General features: G+C 47.9%; 1 protein-coding gene across 1 annotated transcript; it reads left to right on the forward strand.

Annotated features, from left to right (window-relative positions):
• Positions 1–6,453: 6,453 nt before the first annotated feature.
• On the forward strand, positions 6,454–12,514 carry SPC24 (SPC24 component of NDC80 kinetochore complex). The gene is made up of 5 exons (XM_055428891.2): positions 6,454–6,642; positions 10,338–10,482; positions 10,658–10,762; positions 10,888–10,964; positions 12,297–12,514. The coding sequence occupies exons 1-5, from the start codon at positions 6,483–6,485 to the stop codon at positions 12,401–12,403; spliced, it is 594 nt and encodes a 197-aa protein (XP_055284866.1). The 5' UTR covers positions 6,454–6,482; the 3' UTR covers positions 12,404–12,514.
• The last annotated feature ends 1,374 nt before the right edge of the window (positions 12,515–13,888 follow it).

Below are 13,888 nucleotides of genomic sequence, written 5' to 3' on the forward strand. Positions count from 1 at the left end.
GGTCTCCTGATTCTCACTTCCTCTGTTTTCCCTCTGGACTAGGAGATAATGGGTGGTTTTCAGAGGTTATAGGAAGTCCTAGAAATTTTATGCAATGTTGTATATTCCTGAGTGGAAGGTTCACTGATCTTGTCAGTTTTCGGAAGGGTCTGTGGTTTGTGAGCCAAGAAGAGACCTTTTGGATATTAAAAAAAAAAAAGAATGGATAGATAGTGGGAAGCTGCTGTATAGCACAGAGAGCTCACTTCAGTGTGATGACCACAAGGAATGGGGATGAGGGAGGGGATGTATGTATGCACATAGCTGATTCACTTTGTTGTATAGCAGAAACCAATACAACATTGGAAAGTGATTATACTCCAATTTTTAAAAAAAGGATAATTGCAAAGAAAAATAATATTGTTCAGAAACTTCCTGGCAGTCCAGAGATTAGGATTTGGTGCTTTCACTGCTATGGTTCAGGTTCGATCCCTGCTTGGCGAACTAAGGTCTCACAAGCTGCATGACATGGCCAAAAAACAAAATAAAAATTCTTTCTCGTAAGCAGTCACCCAGGATCATTTTGTCATCTTTGCTACCTTGTTCAGCTCATGCTGAAGACCTCATTCCCCACTCCCCAAAGCCACTGTCTTGTTTGGCTTTTTTAAAAATACAAGTCTGTTTATTTTTGCGGCAAAATATACGTAACAAAACGTTCACCATCTAAACTATTTCTAACTGTGAAGTTCAATGGCATTAAGTACATTCACTTTGTTGTGCAACCCTCCCCACCATCCATCTCTGGAACTCTTTTCATCTTCCCAAAGTGAAACTCTGTCCCCTTTAAACATTAACTGCATCACCCCCACCCCCAGCTGCTAGCAACTCCCATTCTCCTGTCTCCATGAATTCAAGTACTCTAAGGACCTCGGATAAGTGGAAGTGGGGAGTTTCTGTCTTTTTATGACTGGCTTATCCCACCTAGCATAATATACTCAACATTCATCCATGCTGTAGCAAGTGGCAGAACTTTCGTACTTAAAGACTGAATAAAATTCCATTGTTTACATATACCACATTTTATTTATCCATTTATCCATTGAGGGACACTTGGTTGCTTTCACATTTTAGCTATTGTAAATTGTGCTCAGTGTTCAAAGTCCCAGCTTTCAACATGGGGGGGTGGTATATACCTAAAAGTACAATTGCTAGATCATGTGGTAGTTCTATTTTTAGTATTTTGAGGAATCAGTTCAGTTCAGTTGCTCAGTCGTGTCTGACTCTTTGCGACCCCATGAATCACAGCACACTAGGCCTCCCGGTCCATCACCAACTCCCGGAGTTCACTCAAACTCATGTCCATCGAGTCGGTGATGCCATCCAGCCATCTCATTCTCTGTTGTCCCCTTCTCCTCCCACCCCCCAATCCCTCCCAGCATCAGAGTCTTTTCCAGTGAGTCAACTCATCGCATGAGGTGGCCAAAGTATTGGAGTTTCAGTTTTAGCACCAGTCTCTCCAATGAACACCCAGGATTGATCTCCTTTAGAATGGACTGGTTGGATCTCCTTGCAGTACAAGGAACTCTCAAGAGTCTTCTCCAGCACCACAGTTCAAAAGCATCAATTCTTCGGCGATCAGCTTTCTTCACAGTCCAGCTATTTTGAGGAATAGCTATAATTTATTCCAGAGCGTTTGGCCCAGTTTACATTTTCACCAACCAGTTCCTCCATTTCTTCACCAACAATTGTTATTTTCTGATTTTTTTAATTGTTTTATTTTAATTAATTTTTATTGAAGTATAGTTGCTTCCAGGTGGCAGTAAAGAATCCACCTGCTAATGCAGGAGATGCAGGTTTGATCCCTGGGTCGGGACGATCCCCTGGAGAAGGAAATGGCAAGCAACTCCACTATTCTTGCCTGGAAAATTCCATGCACAGAGGAGTCTGGTGGGCTACAGTCCATGAGGTCACAAAGAGTCAGACACAACTTACTGACTGAGCATGCACGCACATATAATAATTGCTTTACACTGTTGTAAAGCTTTAGCTTCTGCTTTATGATTTATTTTTAATAGGAGCCATCATAATGGCTGTGAGTAGTTCTTGCTTTATTTTTTGGCAGTGAAGTGAGCGGTCTTTCCATCCTCAGGCTCTGCTGGTGCAACCTGGGATGGCTTATCTCTTGAACAGCCTTTCCCAGCTGATAAGGGAGCTATCATTAGCTCATGGCTTAGAAAGGTTAAGAACTTGCCAAGGTCACAGGTGATCTGCAGAGCCAGAAACTGAATCCATGGTCTTATCGCCTTTTTATTCCACTCAGCATTGTGCATGCCTTTCAGTGCAGAGAAGGTCAGCCCTTAACACTAAATAAAGGTCACATAGCTGATGGTAACAAAGCAAACTCAGCATCAAATGCTCCACCATCAGGAGGGTGAGCAATGCCATAAGCACTGACTCTGGGGTCCCAGCTCCATGCCCGGAAACCGACATTTCTGCAGGAAACTACTAAGGTGACCACTTCTATATTTGCAAGTCACTTTATGAGACAAAGGATGGGGAACTTTTTTTTTTTTTTAATTAATTCATTTGACTGCCCTGGGTCCCAGCTGTGGCATGTGGGATCCAGTTCCCTGACCAGGGATTGAACCCAGGCCCCCTGCAGTGGGAGCTCAGAGTCTTAACTACCGGACCACCAGGGAAATCCCAGAACTTTTGTTCTTGAACTTCCTCTTCTCCATACTCTTCCCCCAGGAGAGCTCTCATCTGATACTGGCTGCATCCTGACAGCCTGAATTTCTATCCACAGCTCAAATGTCTTTGCAGACTGCTTTCCTGATGGCTCCACAGTCATCCTCCAGGCCCTGGGGCCTTCCCCACACTTTTCATTTCATGCACTCCCTCACCCCCAAGTCTGTTCCTCTCCATAGTGGTCACAAGGACCACCACCACCTAATAGGTATTTGGGCCAAACACCCAGGAGCTGTCTTTCTCTTCTTTCCACACATCCAGGCTTGCTGGCAAGTCCTCTCAATTCCAGAAGATCTAGAGCCAATCCCCTGCCTAGCTCTCCCCTACGTAACACCTTCCAATGCTTCCTAGTGCATCAGAATAAACACTCGCGAAATCTCTTGCTCACTCCTCTCTGGCCATGACAACCTCCTCACCATTCCTTAAAGAAATTAAACTGCTGGCACTTCCCTGGTGGTCCTGAGGTTAAGACTCCGAGCTTCCAAGGCAGGGGGCCTGGGTTCCATCCCTGGTCAGGGAACTAGACCCCATATGCTGCATCTAAGAGTTTGCACGCTGCAACTAAAGATCCGAAGTGCCGCAACTAAGACCTGGTGCAGCCAAATAAATATTACGAAAGAAAGAAAGAAATTAATCGTCCACACCTCAGGAGCCTTTGAACTTGTTCTTTCCTCTGTCTTGTGCCTTGTTTCCTTTTCATCACTCAGGTTCCTATCCATACGTCCCCTTCTCAGGGAATCCATCCATGAGCCCCCAACCTAAAGTCATTTCCCTCCCCTGCTCCAACTCCAGTGATTTTGTCCTATGATGACCCTGTGTCATTGCCCTCATAGCAAGTCTTTCTGGCTGACTGAAATGACCTCATTCATTTCTTTGCTTGTTGTGAGGTCTTGTCACTAAAAGCAGTGACTTTCAATGATTTTTTTAAAAAGATTTTTGGCACTCTCTTAAATTTTTCTTAATTCAGTGGTTTCCTTAAAGTTTTTTTAATATAATTTATATCTTCTTATTTATTCTCTTTTGGCTGCGCTGGGTCGTCAGCACTGTAGACAACCTTTCTCTCTATTTGTGGCACACAGGCTTCTCATGGTAGCTTCTCTGTTGCAAAGCATGGGCTCGAGGGTGTTCGGGTTTCATTAGTTGCAGAGTGTGGGCTCAGTAGTATGGCACATGGGCTTAGTTGCCCAACGGCATGTGGGATCTTCCCGGACCAGGGATCAAACCTGTGTCCCCAGCACTGCAAGGCAGATTCTTAACCACTGGACCAACCAGGGAGGTCCTCATGATTTTTCACATGTCCCACAGCAAGATGCAAATTTCATATGTGACCTAGGGATCCAGGTGTTACAACTGCATCACAAATCATCTCCAAATTTACTGGCTTTAAACAACAACAAGGCTCGTGCTCACAAACCTGTGGTTTGAGCGGGCTTGCTGGGAACATCTCTCTCTGCTCCTCTTGGTGTCAGCTGGGAAGGTTCAAAGGCTGGGGGTTGGAATCAATTCAGTGCTCACTCCCTTACTTGTCTGGTGGTTGATGCTGGTTTTGGCTGGGCCCTTATCTGGGAGACTGTTCACATGGCTTGGGCTTCCTCAAAACATGGCAAATGGGCTCAGAGAGCCTATCCTGGAATGAGAGAGAGGGAGAAAGCAAGCTAGCACCAGGCAAAAGATGCATCTTAGTTTCTGACCGAGGCTTACAAGTCACACAACATCCCTTCTGCCACATTCTGTTAGTTGCACAAAATCCTGCTGAAGTTCAAGAGAAGAATAGAAGTGCCTCTTGACAGGGAGTGGCAAAGCTGGAACTATTTCTGTCGCTATTTTTTGGAAAACACTACCTGCCACACCCCGTAGACAAATGTTTGGAGTTTCCCCAAAACAATACCTAGCTTTTTGTACACAATGCACTGATTTTTCCCCCCATTGTATTTTGTAGAAAATGCTGGTCATGACCTGCTGGATTGATGTCTTCACCTCATTTGAGGGACACGTCACAAAAATGAACAGTTTTTCTTTCCTGTACTGTAACCCTGCACAACACAGTGTTCAGTAAGAGCTGGATACCTCACCTACTAGCTTTCTATATATGTTTTACTTAGCACCTATATAGTAATCCCTTTTAGTTCACTCAGAATCGACTGATATGGGATCTTAAATGCTGTGTGCTCAGTCGTGTGCAACTCTTTTCAACCCCATGGACTGTAGCCCACCAGGCTCCTCTGTCCATGGGGTTTCTAGGCAAGAATACTGGAGTGGGTTGCCATTTCTTCTCCAGGGGATCTTCCCAACCCAGGGATCAAACGCGTGTCTCCTGTGTTGCAGGAAGACAATTCTTTACCGACTGAGCCACCAGAGAAGCAATAACACCTGCACAGCACTTAGTGAATACCAGGCACTGACCTTATTTAACCCTCATGCCAACCCTTTTATTTACTGAGGTATAGTTGATTTACAGTGTTGTGCTAATTTCTGCTGTACAGCAAAGTGACAGTTTTACACACACACACATATATACCTTTTAAAATATTTTTTTCTATTAGGATTTATTCCATGAGATTGGATGTAATTCTTTGTGCTATACAGTAGGACCTTGTTGTTTATCCATTCTAAACATGATAGTTTGCATCTGAGTCAGTGAGTGCTTAGTTTTCAGTCATGTCGACTCTGTGACCCTTTAGACTGTAGACACGAGGCTCCTCTGTCCATGGGATTTTCCAGGCAAGAATACTGGAGTGGGTTGCTATTTCCTTCTCCAGGGGATCTTCCCCACCCAAGAATCTAATCCACATCTCCTGAGTCTCCTGTATTGCAGGTGGATTCTTTACCTGCTGAACCAGCACAGAAGCCCTGCTAACCCCAAACTCCCAGTCCATCTCTTTCCCTTCCTCCTCCGCCTTGGCAACCACAAGTCTGTTTTCTATATCTGTGAGTCCATTTCTGTTTTGTAGATAGGATCATTTACTCTCAAGCCAACTCTTAAAGCAGACACTATGATGACCCTCATTTTGCTGAAGAGGAACGTGAAGAGCAGAGGGATGAATCAATTCGCCTGGGGTAACACAGCTTGTTTTTGTTGTTTAGTCGCTAAGTCCGACTCTTTGCCACCCGTTGGACTGCAGTCCCGTCAGGATCCTCTGTCTATCAGATTTCCCAGGCAAAAATACTGGAGTAGGCTGCCATTTCCTCCTCCACAGGATCTTCCCGACCCAGGGGTGGTACCCGGGTCTCCTGCCTTAGCAGGCGGATTCTTTACCACTGAGTCACCACGGAAGCCCAGTAAAACAGCCAGTAAGTGGCAAATCTGGGGTTGAAACCCAGTAAATCTGGTTGCAGACTCCATTTTGCTATGCAGCCTCTTATAGACTTTACTTATGTTTATTATGAGTATCCCATGCACACACCACAGAACGTCGGTTCCACGAGAGGCAGTTATCAGCTTAGTCCCCAGAACCCCAACCTGGAAGCAGCAGGCACTGAATTTGGTAAGAAGGAAAGTTTGAAGCTCTTGCAGCCGCTCCCAAGCCAGCCCAAGCGCATCAGGCAGGACTGCGGAGGCACGCCCTCCCTGCGCAGACTGGCCTTCGCCAATGACTGACAGAGGCGCTGGCGCAGGCGCACTTGTCCGACTCGAAGCTGCCGCCCTCATTCTCTGATGACTGACGTGGGATCAGCCCAATGGAAACGAGCCTCTCCGGAAGGGGGCGGGGCTCAGGGGACAGTTAAATTTGCGCGGGATTGGTTCTAAAGTAGTCATGGCGGCCTTCCGCGATATGGAGGAGGTGAGCCAGGGGCTGCTGAGCCTGCTGGGCGCCAATCGCGCGGAGGCGCAGCAACGGCGGCTGCTGGGGCGCCACGAGCAGATGGTGGAGCGGCTGCTGGAGACGCAAGACGGCGCCGAGAAGTGGCTGCGAGGTGAGGACCTGGGCGGGCGGGGCGAGGGGCAGCCGGGGTCCGTGTAATGGGAGCGGTGGCCAAGCCAGTCACGAACCTCCTTCCTTCTGGGCGCCCCTTCCCCTAACCTATTTCCCTGTGCAGGTGAGCACTGTCCACTCTGAGCCTCCGTTTCCCCTCCCATGAAATGGGATCCAGGATAGCAGCGGGGGTTTGTGTGTCAGTCGCTCAGTCGTGTCCGATTCTGCGACCCCCATGGACTGTAGCCCGCCAGGCTCCTCTGTCCATGGGGATTCTCCAGGCAAGAATACTGGAGTGGGTTGCCGTGCCCTCCTCCAGGGGATCTTCCCAATCCAGGGGTCAAACCCAGGCCTCCCGCATTGCAAGCGGATTCTTTACCATCTGAACCACCCAGGGGGGTTAGTGGTGAATATATGAGTTTGCAGGCTCTGCCGCTCTGTGAGCAGGAGCTGGGGTACTCAGGGTTTGAATTGAAACTCAAGTGTCAAAACATCAGGCTTGAATTCCAGCATTCCCACTTCCCAGCTATGAAATTTGAGGTGACTTACTTAACCTTGCAATGCCTATTTTTCCTATAACTTGGTTGTAACAATAAATAATCCACATCTTCCTGTTGAGGTTGTTCAGATGTTTTACTGAGCACCTGCTGTCCCCAGGCATAGTGCCAGCCCTGGGGTGACAGCAGGGAATAGAGCAAACACAATCCGTGGGGCGCAGGGTCTGCTGATACTCTAGCGTGGCAAGGGAGAGGATAAACAAGAAAAATGAATTTATCAGGAGGTGATGGCCTAAGGATTCCAGCCCTTAACTCATGAGCCCTGTGGTCCCAGTCCAGTGACTTCCCTCTCGAGCCTCAGTTTCCTCATCTGTGAAATGGGGCTGCTGAAACCCCTTTGATGACTCGAAGTGAAATTCACAGAAATGACGCTTGCATAGCACTGTGCCCTTGAAAGGGGTAGGGGTAGGGGCTGCCCATGTTGCAGCTTTTCTCAGCATCAGGGTATTTTTGGTTTTTTAAAGGCTTTAAACTTTTTTTTTTATTGTGGTAAAATTGACGTAATGTGAGGTTTACCATTTTAACTATTTTTAAGTGTTCGGTTCAACGGCATTAAGCACATTCACATTGTTGTGTAACCATCACCACCATCATCTCCAGTATGCCATTGTATGGATACACTATATTTTATTTATCCATTTATCACTGGACACTTGGGTTGCTCCCACCTCTTGGCTATTGTGAATAATGCTGCTATGAACAGAAGGGTACAAAATAATCTCTTTGAGTCCTTGCTTTCAATTCTGTTTTTGTATTTTCCCAGAAGTGGAAATGCTGGATCAGATGATAATTTGATATTTAATTTTTTTTTGAGGAAATGTCATCTAGTTTTCCACTGTGGTTTCAGTGCCAGGGATTTGTAATGCCTTTTGACAATTACACTTTATGAGGGGGTGCCATTTGGGTTGAGACTTGAATGAGCTGAGAGCTAACCATAGGATGCGTGGGGGGAGGAGTGATTCTGGCAGAGGGGACTCTCAGGGACAAGGTCATGAGGTGAGAATGAGCCTGGAGACCCAGGAGAAAGAGGCGGATGAGGTCAGCAGTAGCCAGAGCCTGCTGGCCCGCAGGAGGAGTTTGGATGTTGGTTCTAAGCATGTTGGAATCCGCCTTCCAATGCAGGAAGACGGGCTCAATCCTTGGGTCGAGAAGATCCCCTGGAGAAGGAAATGGCAACTCGCTCCAGTATTCTTGCCTGGAGAATCCCATGGATAGAGGAGCCTAGTGGGCTACAGTTTACGGGGTCGTTTAAGAGTCAGACATGACTTAGCAACTAAAACAACAACTACTAAGCTTGATGGATGTCCTGGGCTGGGTCTTCTGCTCTTTCCTCCTCCTCCTCCTCCCTTTTCTCCTCTCCCAGTCCACTAACTCTACTTCCACGGGTGGTTGGGGAGAAGATCAGCATAACCTGCCTGGGTTTCAGCAGAATGGATGGATTTGGGGCAAGGAGAGAAGAGTCAGCATTCCAGGGTGCTGGGGTTTGATCAAAGAATCCAGTTAAGGGACTTCCTTGGCAGAGGACCAGTGGTTAAGACCCATGCTTCCCCTGCAGGGGGCTCAGGTTCGATTCCTGGTCGGGGAACTAAGATCCCACACGCTGCCCAGCGTGGCCAAAAAAAAGGATCCAGTTCAGATCCCAGCTTCGGAGCTAAGTTTGTGGACAAGTCACTTCTTTGAACTTCTGTTGATAGCTTCTCGAATGCAAGGAGGGCTAAGCTGCCCTCAGAGGGTTGTGAGAGGACACAGTGAGTTAGGGCTCCCTGGTCACCCGTGGCACAGAGCACACATGTAGGCCGTGATGGCTTAGACTGAACATCCGGGAGACTTACTTGGCTGTGGTTTGGACGGTGCCTGGAGAAGGGGCTGGAAGGCTGCGTAAGAGAGCCAGACCCCCAGCTCTCCAACAGGAAGTCAGCAGGCACCGTCTAACACCGGTCAAGGAATAGCAGCATAAGCAAATTATTTAGAAATATGAAGGCTGATGCCAGAGAAAACAGTGAGGAGTTTAAGTGGCTGCTTCAGAGGGTGGAGAGGCTTAGAGAGGAGTGTGTGTGTGTGTGTGTGCATGAGCAAGTGTGTGTTTAAATTTTCACAACCATAGACATGTAGCGCTTTGATTAAAAATTAAGTCGATCTAGGTCTGTAAACAAACAGCGGCCCTCTGAGAAGCGTCATCTGTGTCTTCGCTGGGTTGGCCGGTTTCTCTGACTCAATGAGAAGGAACACAATGACCTTCTCAGGGCATTTTTGATCTTTTCAGATGTTCCGTTCCAAATATGTTTATTCTGAGTAGGTGTTGGCTGATATCTAGCAACTGTAAGACACAATTTATGCCTTGAGGAAGAGAGACAAAAAATAAATAGGCCAGGGTGATGGCTAGGAGCACAGTCATGCCCCAGGAGGGAGAGGACAGTGTCCATTCTGCCTGAGTCAGACATTATCCAGGAGGTCCTCAGGCTGGGAATGGGTGTGCCTAATGGAAGCATCCCTAGAGGACAGGCAGGCGGGGGCCCAGGAAAACACATGAGAAAACATGGCATGTCTGCACGTATTAATGAAGCATCTTTGCAAGCCAGAACAGAGGGAAAACACGTGGTCGGGAGAAAAGCAAGGAGAAAGGAGGTCGGCAAGGAGGGCGAAGGTGCTCCTGGACCTTACCCTGGAGACACTGGGGGAGCCCTGGGAGGTCTTTGAGCAGAGGAGTGACTTGGCATTCGGCCTCTGACGCAGCCACTCTGAAGGCAGAGAGCAGTACAGACTGGCAACAGGAGCAACCAAAGCAAAGCAGCAGGGCCGACAGGGTGGTCCTGGAGGGATGAAGGACCAGCACGAGGAAGGAGGGGCCCTGCCAGGATAGATGGCCAACTGCATCCAAAGAGTGAGTCCTGGGCTTGTTGCCTGGGCAACAGGGTGGAGAGTGATGTCATACATAAGACTAGGTGGCCAAAGAGGGACTGGAATTTCTTCACCTGATAGATTCAGGTGGGACTCTGGTGGGTATTTGCAAATAGGACAATGGATGTGGGAGCCACAAATGGAAGTGGGCATATAGATGGGGGCGTTGAGGCCGCCGTCTGCTCTGAGGCTCTCCTGGGGAGCCTGAGTTGAAGGGCCCAGACTTCACCCCACCCTGCAGAGATCCTCACCGCAGAGAAGGAGGTGGCCCAGAGCCTCCTGGATGCGAAGGAGCAGGCACACCAGAGTGGTGTTGAGCTGCGGCAGCTAGAAGCTGAGCTTCAGAGGGCCAGTGAGGAGGACGCCCATCTGAAGGCCAACCTCCTATATCCTTTCCTGCGTGTGCGGAGTGGTTGGACCCCAGCCCCGCCTGGAAGGCACCTGTTCACTCTAGAAAACACACCTAGAGCCTGTGGCTCGGGGCCGACAGGGTTGGTGTGAGGTGTGAGCATGTGGGCAGCCCTGCCTCCAAAACCAGGGATCCTTAACTACCTGCTTTACTCAGCTCACAAGAGAACTGGAGGAGCTCAAGGAGATTGAGGCAGATCTCGAAAGACAAGAGAAGGAAGTCGATGAGGACACGACAGTCACCATCCCTTCAGCTGTGTAGGTCCCTCGATGTGATGTAGTGCGTATCCCTGTGAGTGTGTATATGTGTCTGTAGCCCATGGATCTTTGCTAGAGTTGACACTGGAATGACTTCTCTATTTTTTTTTTGTCGTCTTGCACAGGTACGTGGCTCAACTTTATCGCCGAATTAGTAAAATCGAGTGGGATTATGAGTGTGAGCCTGGGATGATCAAAGGCAGTATCCTTTGTGGGGAACGTGAAAACCTGGGCACTGCTGGGGAGAATTAGACGGTGCAGATACTGTGGCAGATCCCACACACTGAACAGCATGATCATATGACCCAATTCTACTTCTGGGAATTGGAATATGACCCAATTTCGCTTTGGGTATACCCACAAAGGAATGAAAGCAGGGACTTGTACAGGTGTTTGTACATCCGTGTTCACAGCAGTACTGTTCACAAGAGCCCAAAGGTGGAAGCAACCCAAGCATCTATCAGCAGATGACCAAATAAACAAAATGTGGTCCATCCGCACGGTGGAATATTATTCAGCCTTAAAAAGGGAAGACATCCTGACACATTTTACACCATGGATGAACCCAGGATATAGTATGCTGAGTGAAATAAATCAGACACAAAATGTCAATACCATATAGTTCCACCTACCTGAGATCTCTAGAGGAGTCAGTTTCATGAGGAGGGAAAGTAAGATGAGGATTATCAGGGTAGGGTAGGGGGAGTCAGTGTTTAATGGAGACAGAGTTTCAGTTTTACAGGGCTCTTCCCTGGTAGCTCACCTGGTAAAGAATCCACCTGCAATGCAGGAGACCCTGGTTCAATTCCTGGGTTGGGAAGATGCCCTAGAGAAGAGAATGACTACCTATTCCAATATTCTGGCCTGGAGAACTCCATGGACAGAGGAGCCTGGCAGGCTATGGTCCATGGGGTCACAAAGAGTCGGACACAACTGAGTGACTTTCACTTTGACTTTTCAGTTTTACAAGATGAAGAGTTCTGGAGATGAATGGTGATGGTTGCACAACAGCATAAATATACTGAATGCCACTCAACAGGGCACTGGAACATGTTTAAGGTGGTCAGTATAATATTACATAGATTTTACCATAATTCTTTTTTAAAGTACACCGTCAGAATTTACTTTTCTGTTTATGAAAGTTTGTTTCAGTCTCTTTTTTTTTTAAAGCTTCATGTGTTTGTTTTGGCTGTGTTGGGTCTTTGTTGCTACGTGGGCTTTTCTTTAGTTGTGGAGAGCAGGGGCTTCTCTAATTGCAGTGTGGGGGCCTCTCGTTGTGGAGCACTGGCTCTAGGGTGCACAGGCTTCAGTATTTGTGGCACACAGGCTTAGTTGTTCTGCAGCATGTGGGGTCTTCCCAGACCAGGGGTCGAATCTGTATCTCCTGCATTGGCAGGCACATTCTTTACCACTGAGCCACGAGGGAAGCCCCTCTAAGTATCTTAATAATAACAAGTGAAAGACAGTATCCTTTGGTCATGGAGTTGACGGGGAGGGCAGTGCATGCTGGCTTTCCTTACATCCATGCTCTCAGTCCACCACGGCCCCAGCATTGCCCAGCCCATCCACCTGGACAGCACCCAGCTCTCTAAGAAGTTCATCAGCGACTATCTCTGGAATCTGGTGGACACGGAGTGGTAGCCCGGAGCCTCTGGGACTGCTCACACAGCCCCACACAGTGGGAATCAGCCATGGTGGGTGGTCAGTGCCTCGGTGGTGAGATCAGCTTAAAATTAAATGTTAAATAAATGAGTTTTAGTTTTTTACTGATTTCAACCCCCCGCCCCATTCCACCCTCCCGACTTTGGCCTCGGATGCTGGACTAGGTAATCAAAGAGAACCAGCTTAACTGTGCCAGGGCTGCAACTTCACATCTATGACAGTGCATGCCAATGACACGGTGGTAGCCAATGACAGATTCCAGGTCTTCATCTGTGATTCAAGCGTGGCCCCTTTTTTATCCGTTCAGTCTGAATGCTGCTGTGTGCCCAAGGTGAAGACACAAGGTGAAGGTGACAAGGATCTCTTCAGCCGACGGAGGAGTCAGAAGTGATCAGATGCCACCCTCAGGCTAGAGAGTGTCCAGAGTGCTGTGGGACCCTAGCCAGGAAGGGAACCTGCCCCAGAGGATGGGGGTGGTGTTCATGCTGGGACTAGAAAGGAAGAGCCAGTCACAAAGAGGTTACGTAGGGGCCCATCCCTGGCTCCAGGGTGGACTGTGTATTGGAGACCACTGGTTGCCTCCCTAATATTCATTCACCACTTGATAACTCCTTTTAACTGCCCAAGTCAAAACACAACTTTCCCCAGTCTCCTTTACAGTTAAATTTAGGACAATTAAATGTAAAAAGAAGTGTTGTGTGTGACTTCTTAAAAGGCAAGGGAGTATCCCCTTTCCCTTCCCCTCTATTTTCTGGAATTTGGGTGTGATGGCTGGAGCCCTGGCAGCTGTATTGCCAAATGAGGAGGGATGAAATTCTCTAGAGATGATAAGAGCCTGGTTCTCTGATGATGGTAGAGCTGGATTTCAATACTGGACTTCTTGGGTGCAGGGGCTAACCTGCTGTGTGTGTCTTTCTTAGTTTAGTTTTTCTATCACAGACCCATAATAAACCCTCACTGATTTAGCATGCAGCCAAAGCCTGGGCCAGCCAATCAATGCATTCACCTAACTCCCATCCTCAGTGACTGAGGTACTACTACCAGTAGGAAGTTGATGGCCAGCCTCCCTGCCTGTCTGAGGGCAGCAAGTGAGAAGTAGGGTCCCTTTGCTATCAAGTGCCTCCTGAATACAGCTTTGCCTGAAGCCAGTAGATTCAGCAGTTACATGAACCGCTGGGTGCTGGGTTTTGTGCACCTCTGTACAACTTACAATAAGTACAATTTGTATTTCTTGATCAGAGAAGGACATTTCTAGGCAGAAGGAACAGTACGTTCTAGCAGCACGTGAGTACATCAAATGGGCACTAAAATTAGTCCATTCCCGTACCCCTTGGAGGTCCTAGGGCAAGTAGTCCTGCCTGTTGGGTCCAGGAGATAGACCCCAAAAAGGGGTTATTAGTGTCACTGAAATGCAAGCATCCCCAGGCCATATGGCTCACAAGATTCCCAGAACTTCAGAGGCCT

The sequence above is a fragment of the Moschus berezovskii genome, chromosome 8, assembly GCF_049115385.1.
Source record: "Moschus berezovskii isolate FMDL1 chromosome 8, NW_MosBer_1.0, whole genome shotgun sequence".
Taxonomy (NCBI): domain Eukaryota; kingdom Metazoa; phylum Chordata; class Mammalia; order Artiodactyla; family Moschidae; genus Moschus; species Moschus berezovskii.

Coding starts and splice junctions, on each gene's coding strand:
- SPC24 (XM_055428891.2), top strand. CDS start 6,483: ATGGCGGCCTTCCGCGATATGGAGGAGGTGAGCCAGGGGCTGCTGAGC. Junction 10,483..10,657: donor CATCTGAAGGCCAACCTCCT/ATATCCTTTCCT, acceptor TACCTGCTTTAC/TCAGCTCACAAGAGAACTGG. Junction 10,965..12,296: donor GCCTGGGATGATCAAAGGCA/GTATCCTTTGTG, acceptor CCATGCTCTCAG/TCCACCACGGCCCCAGCATT.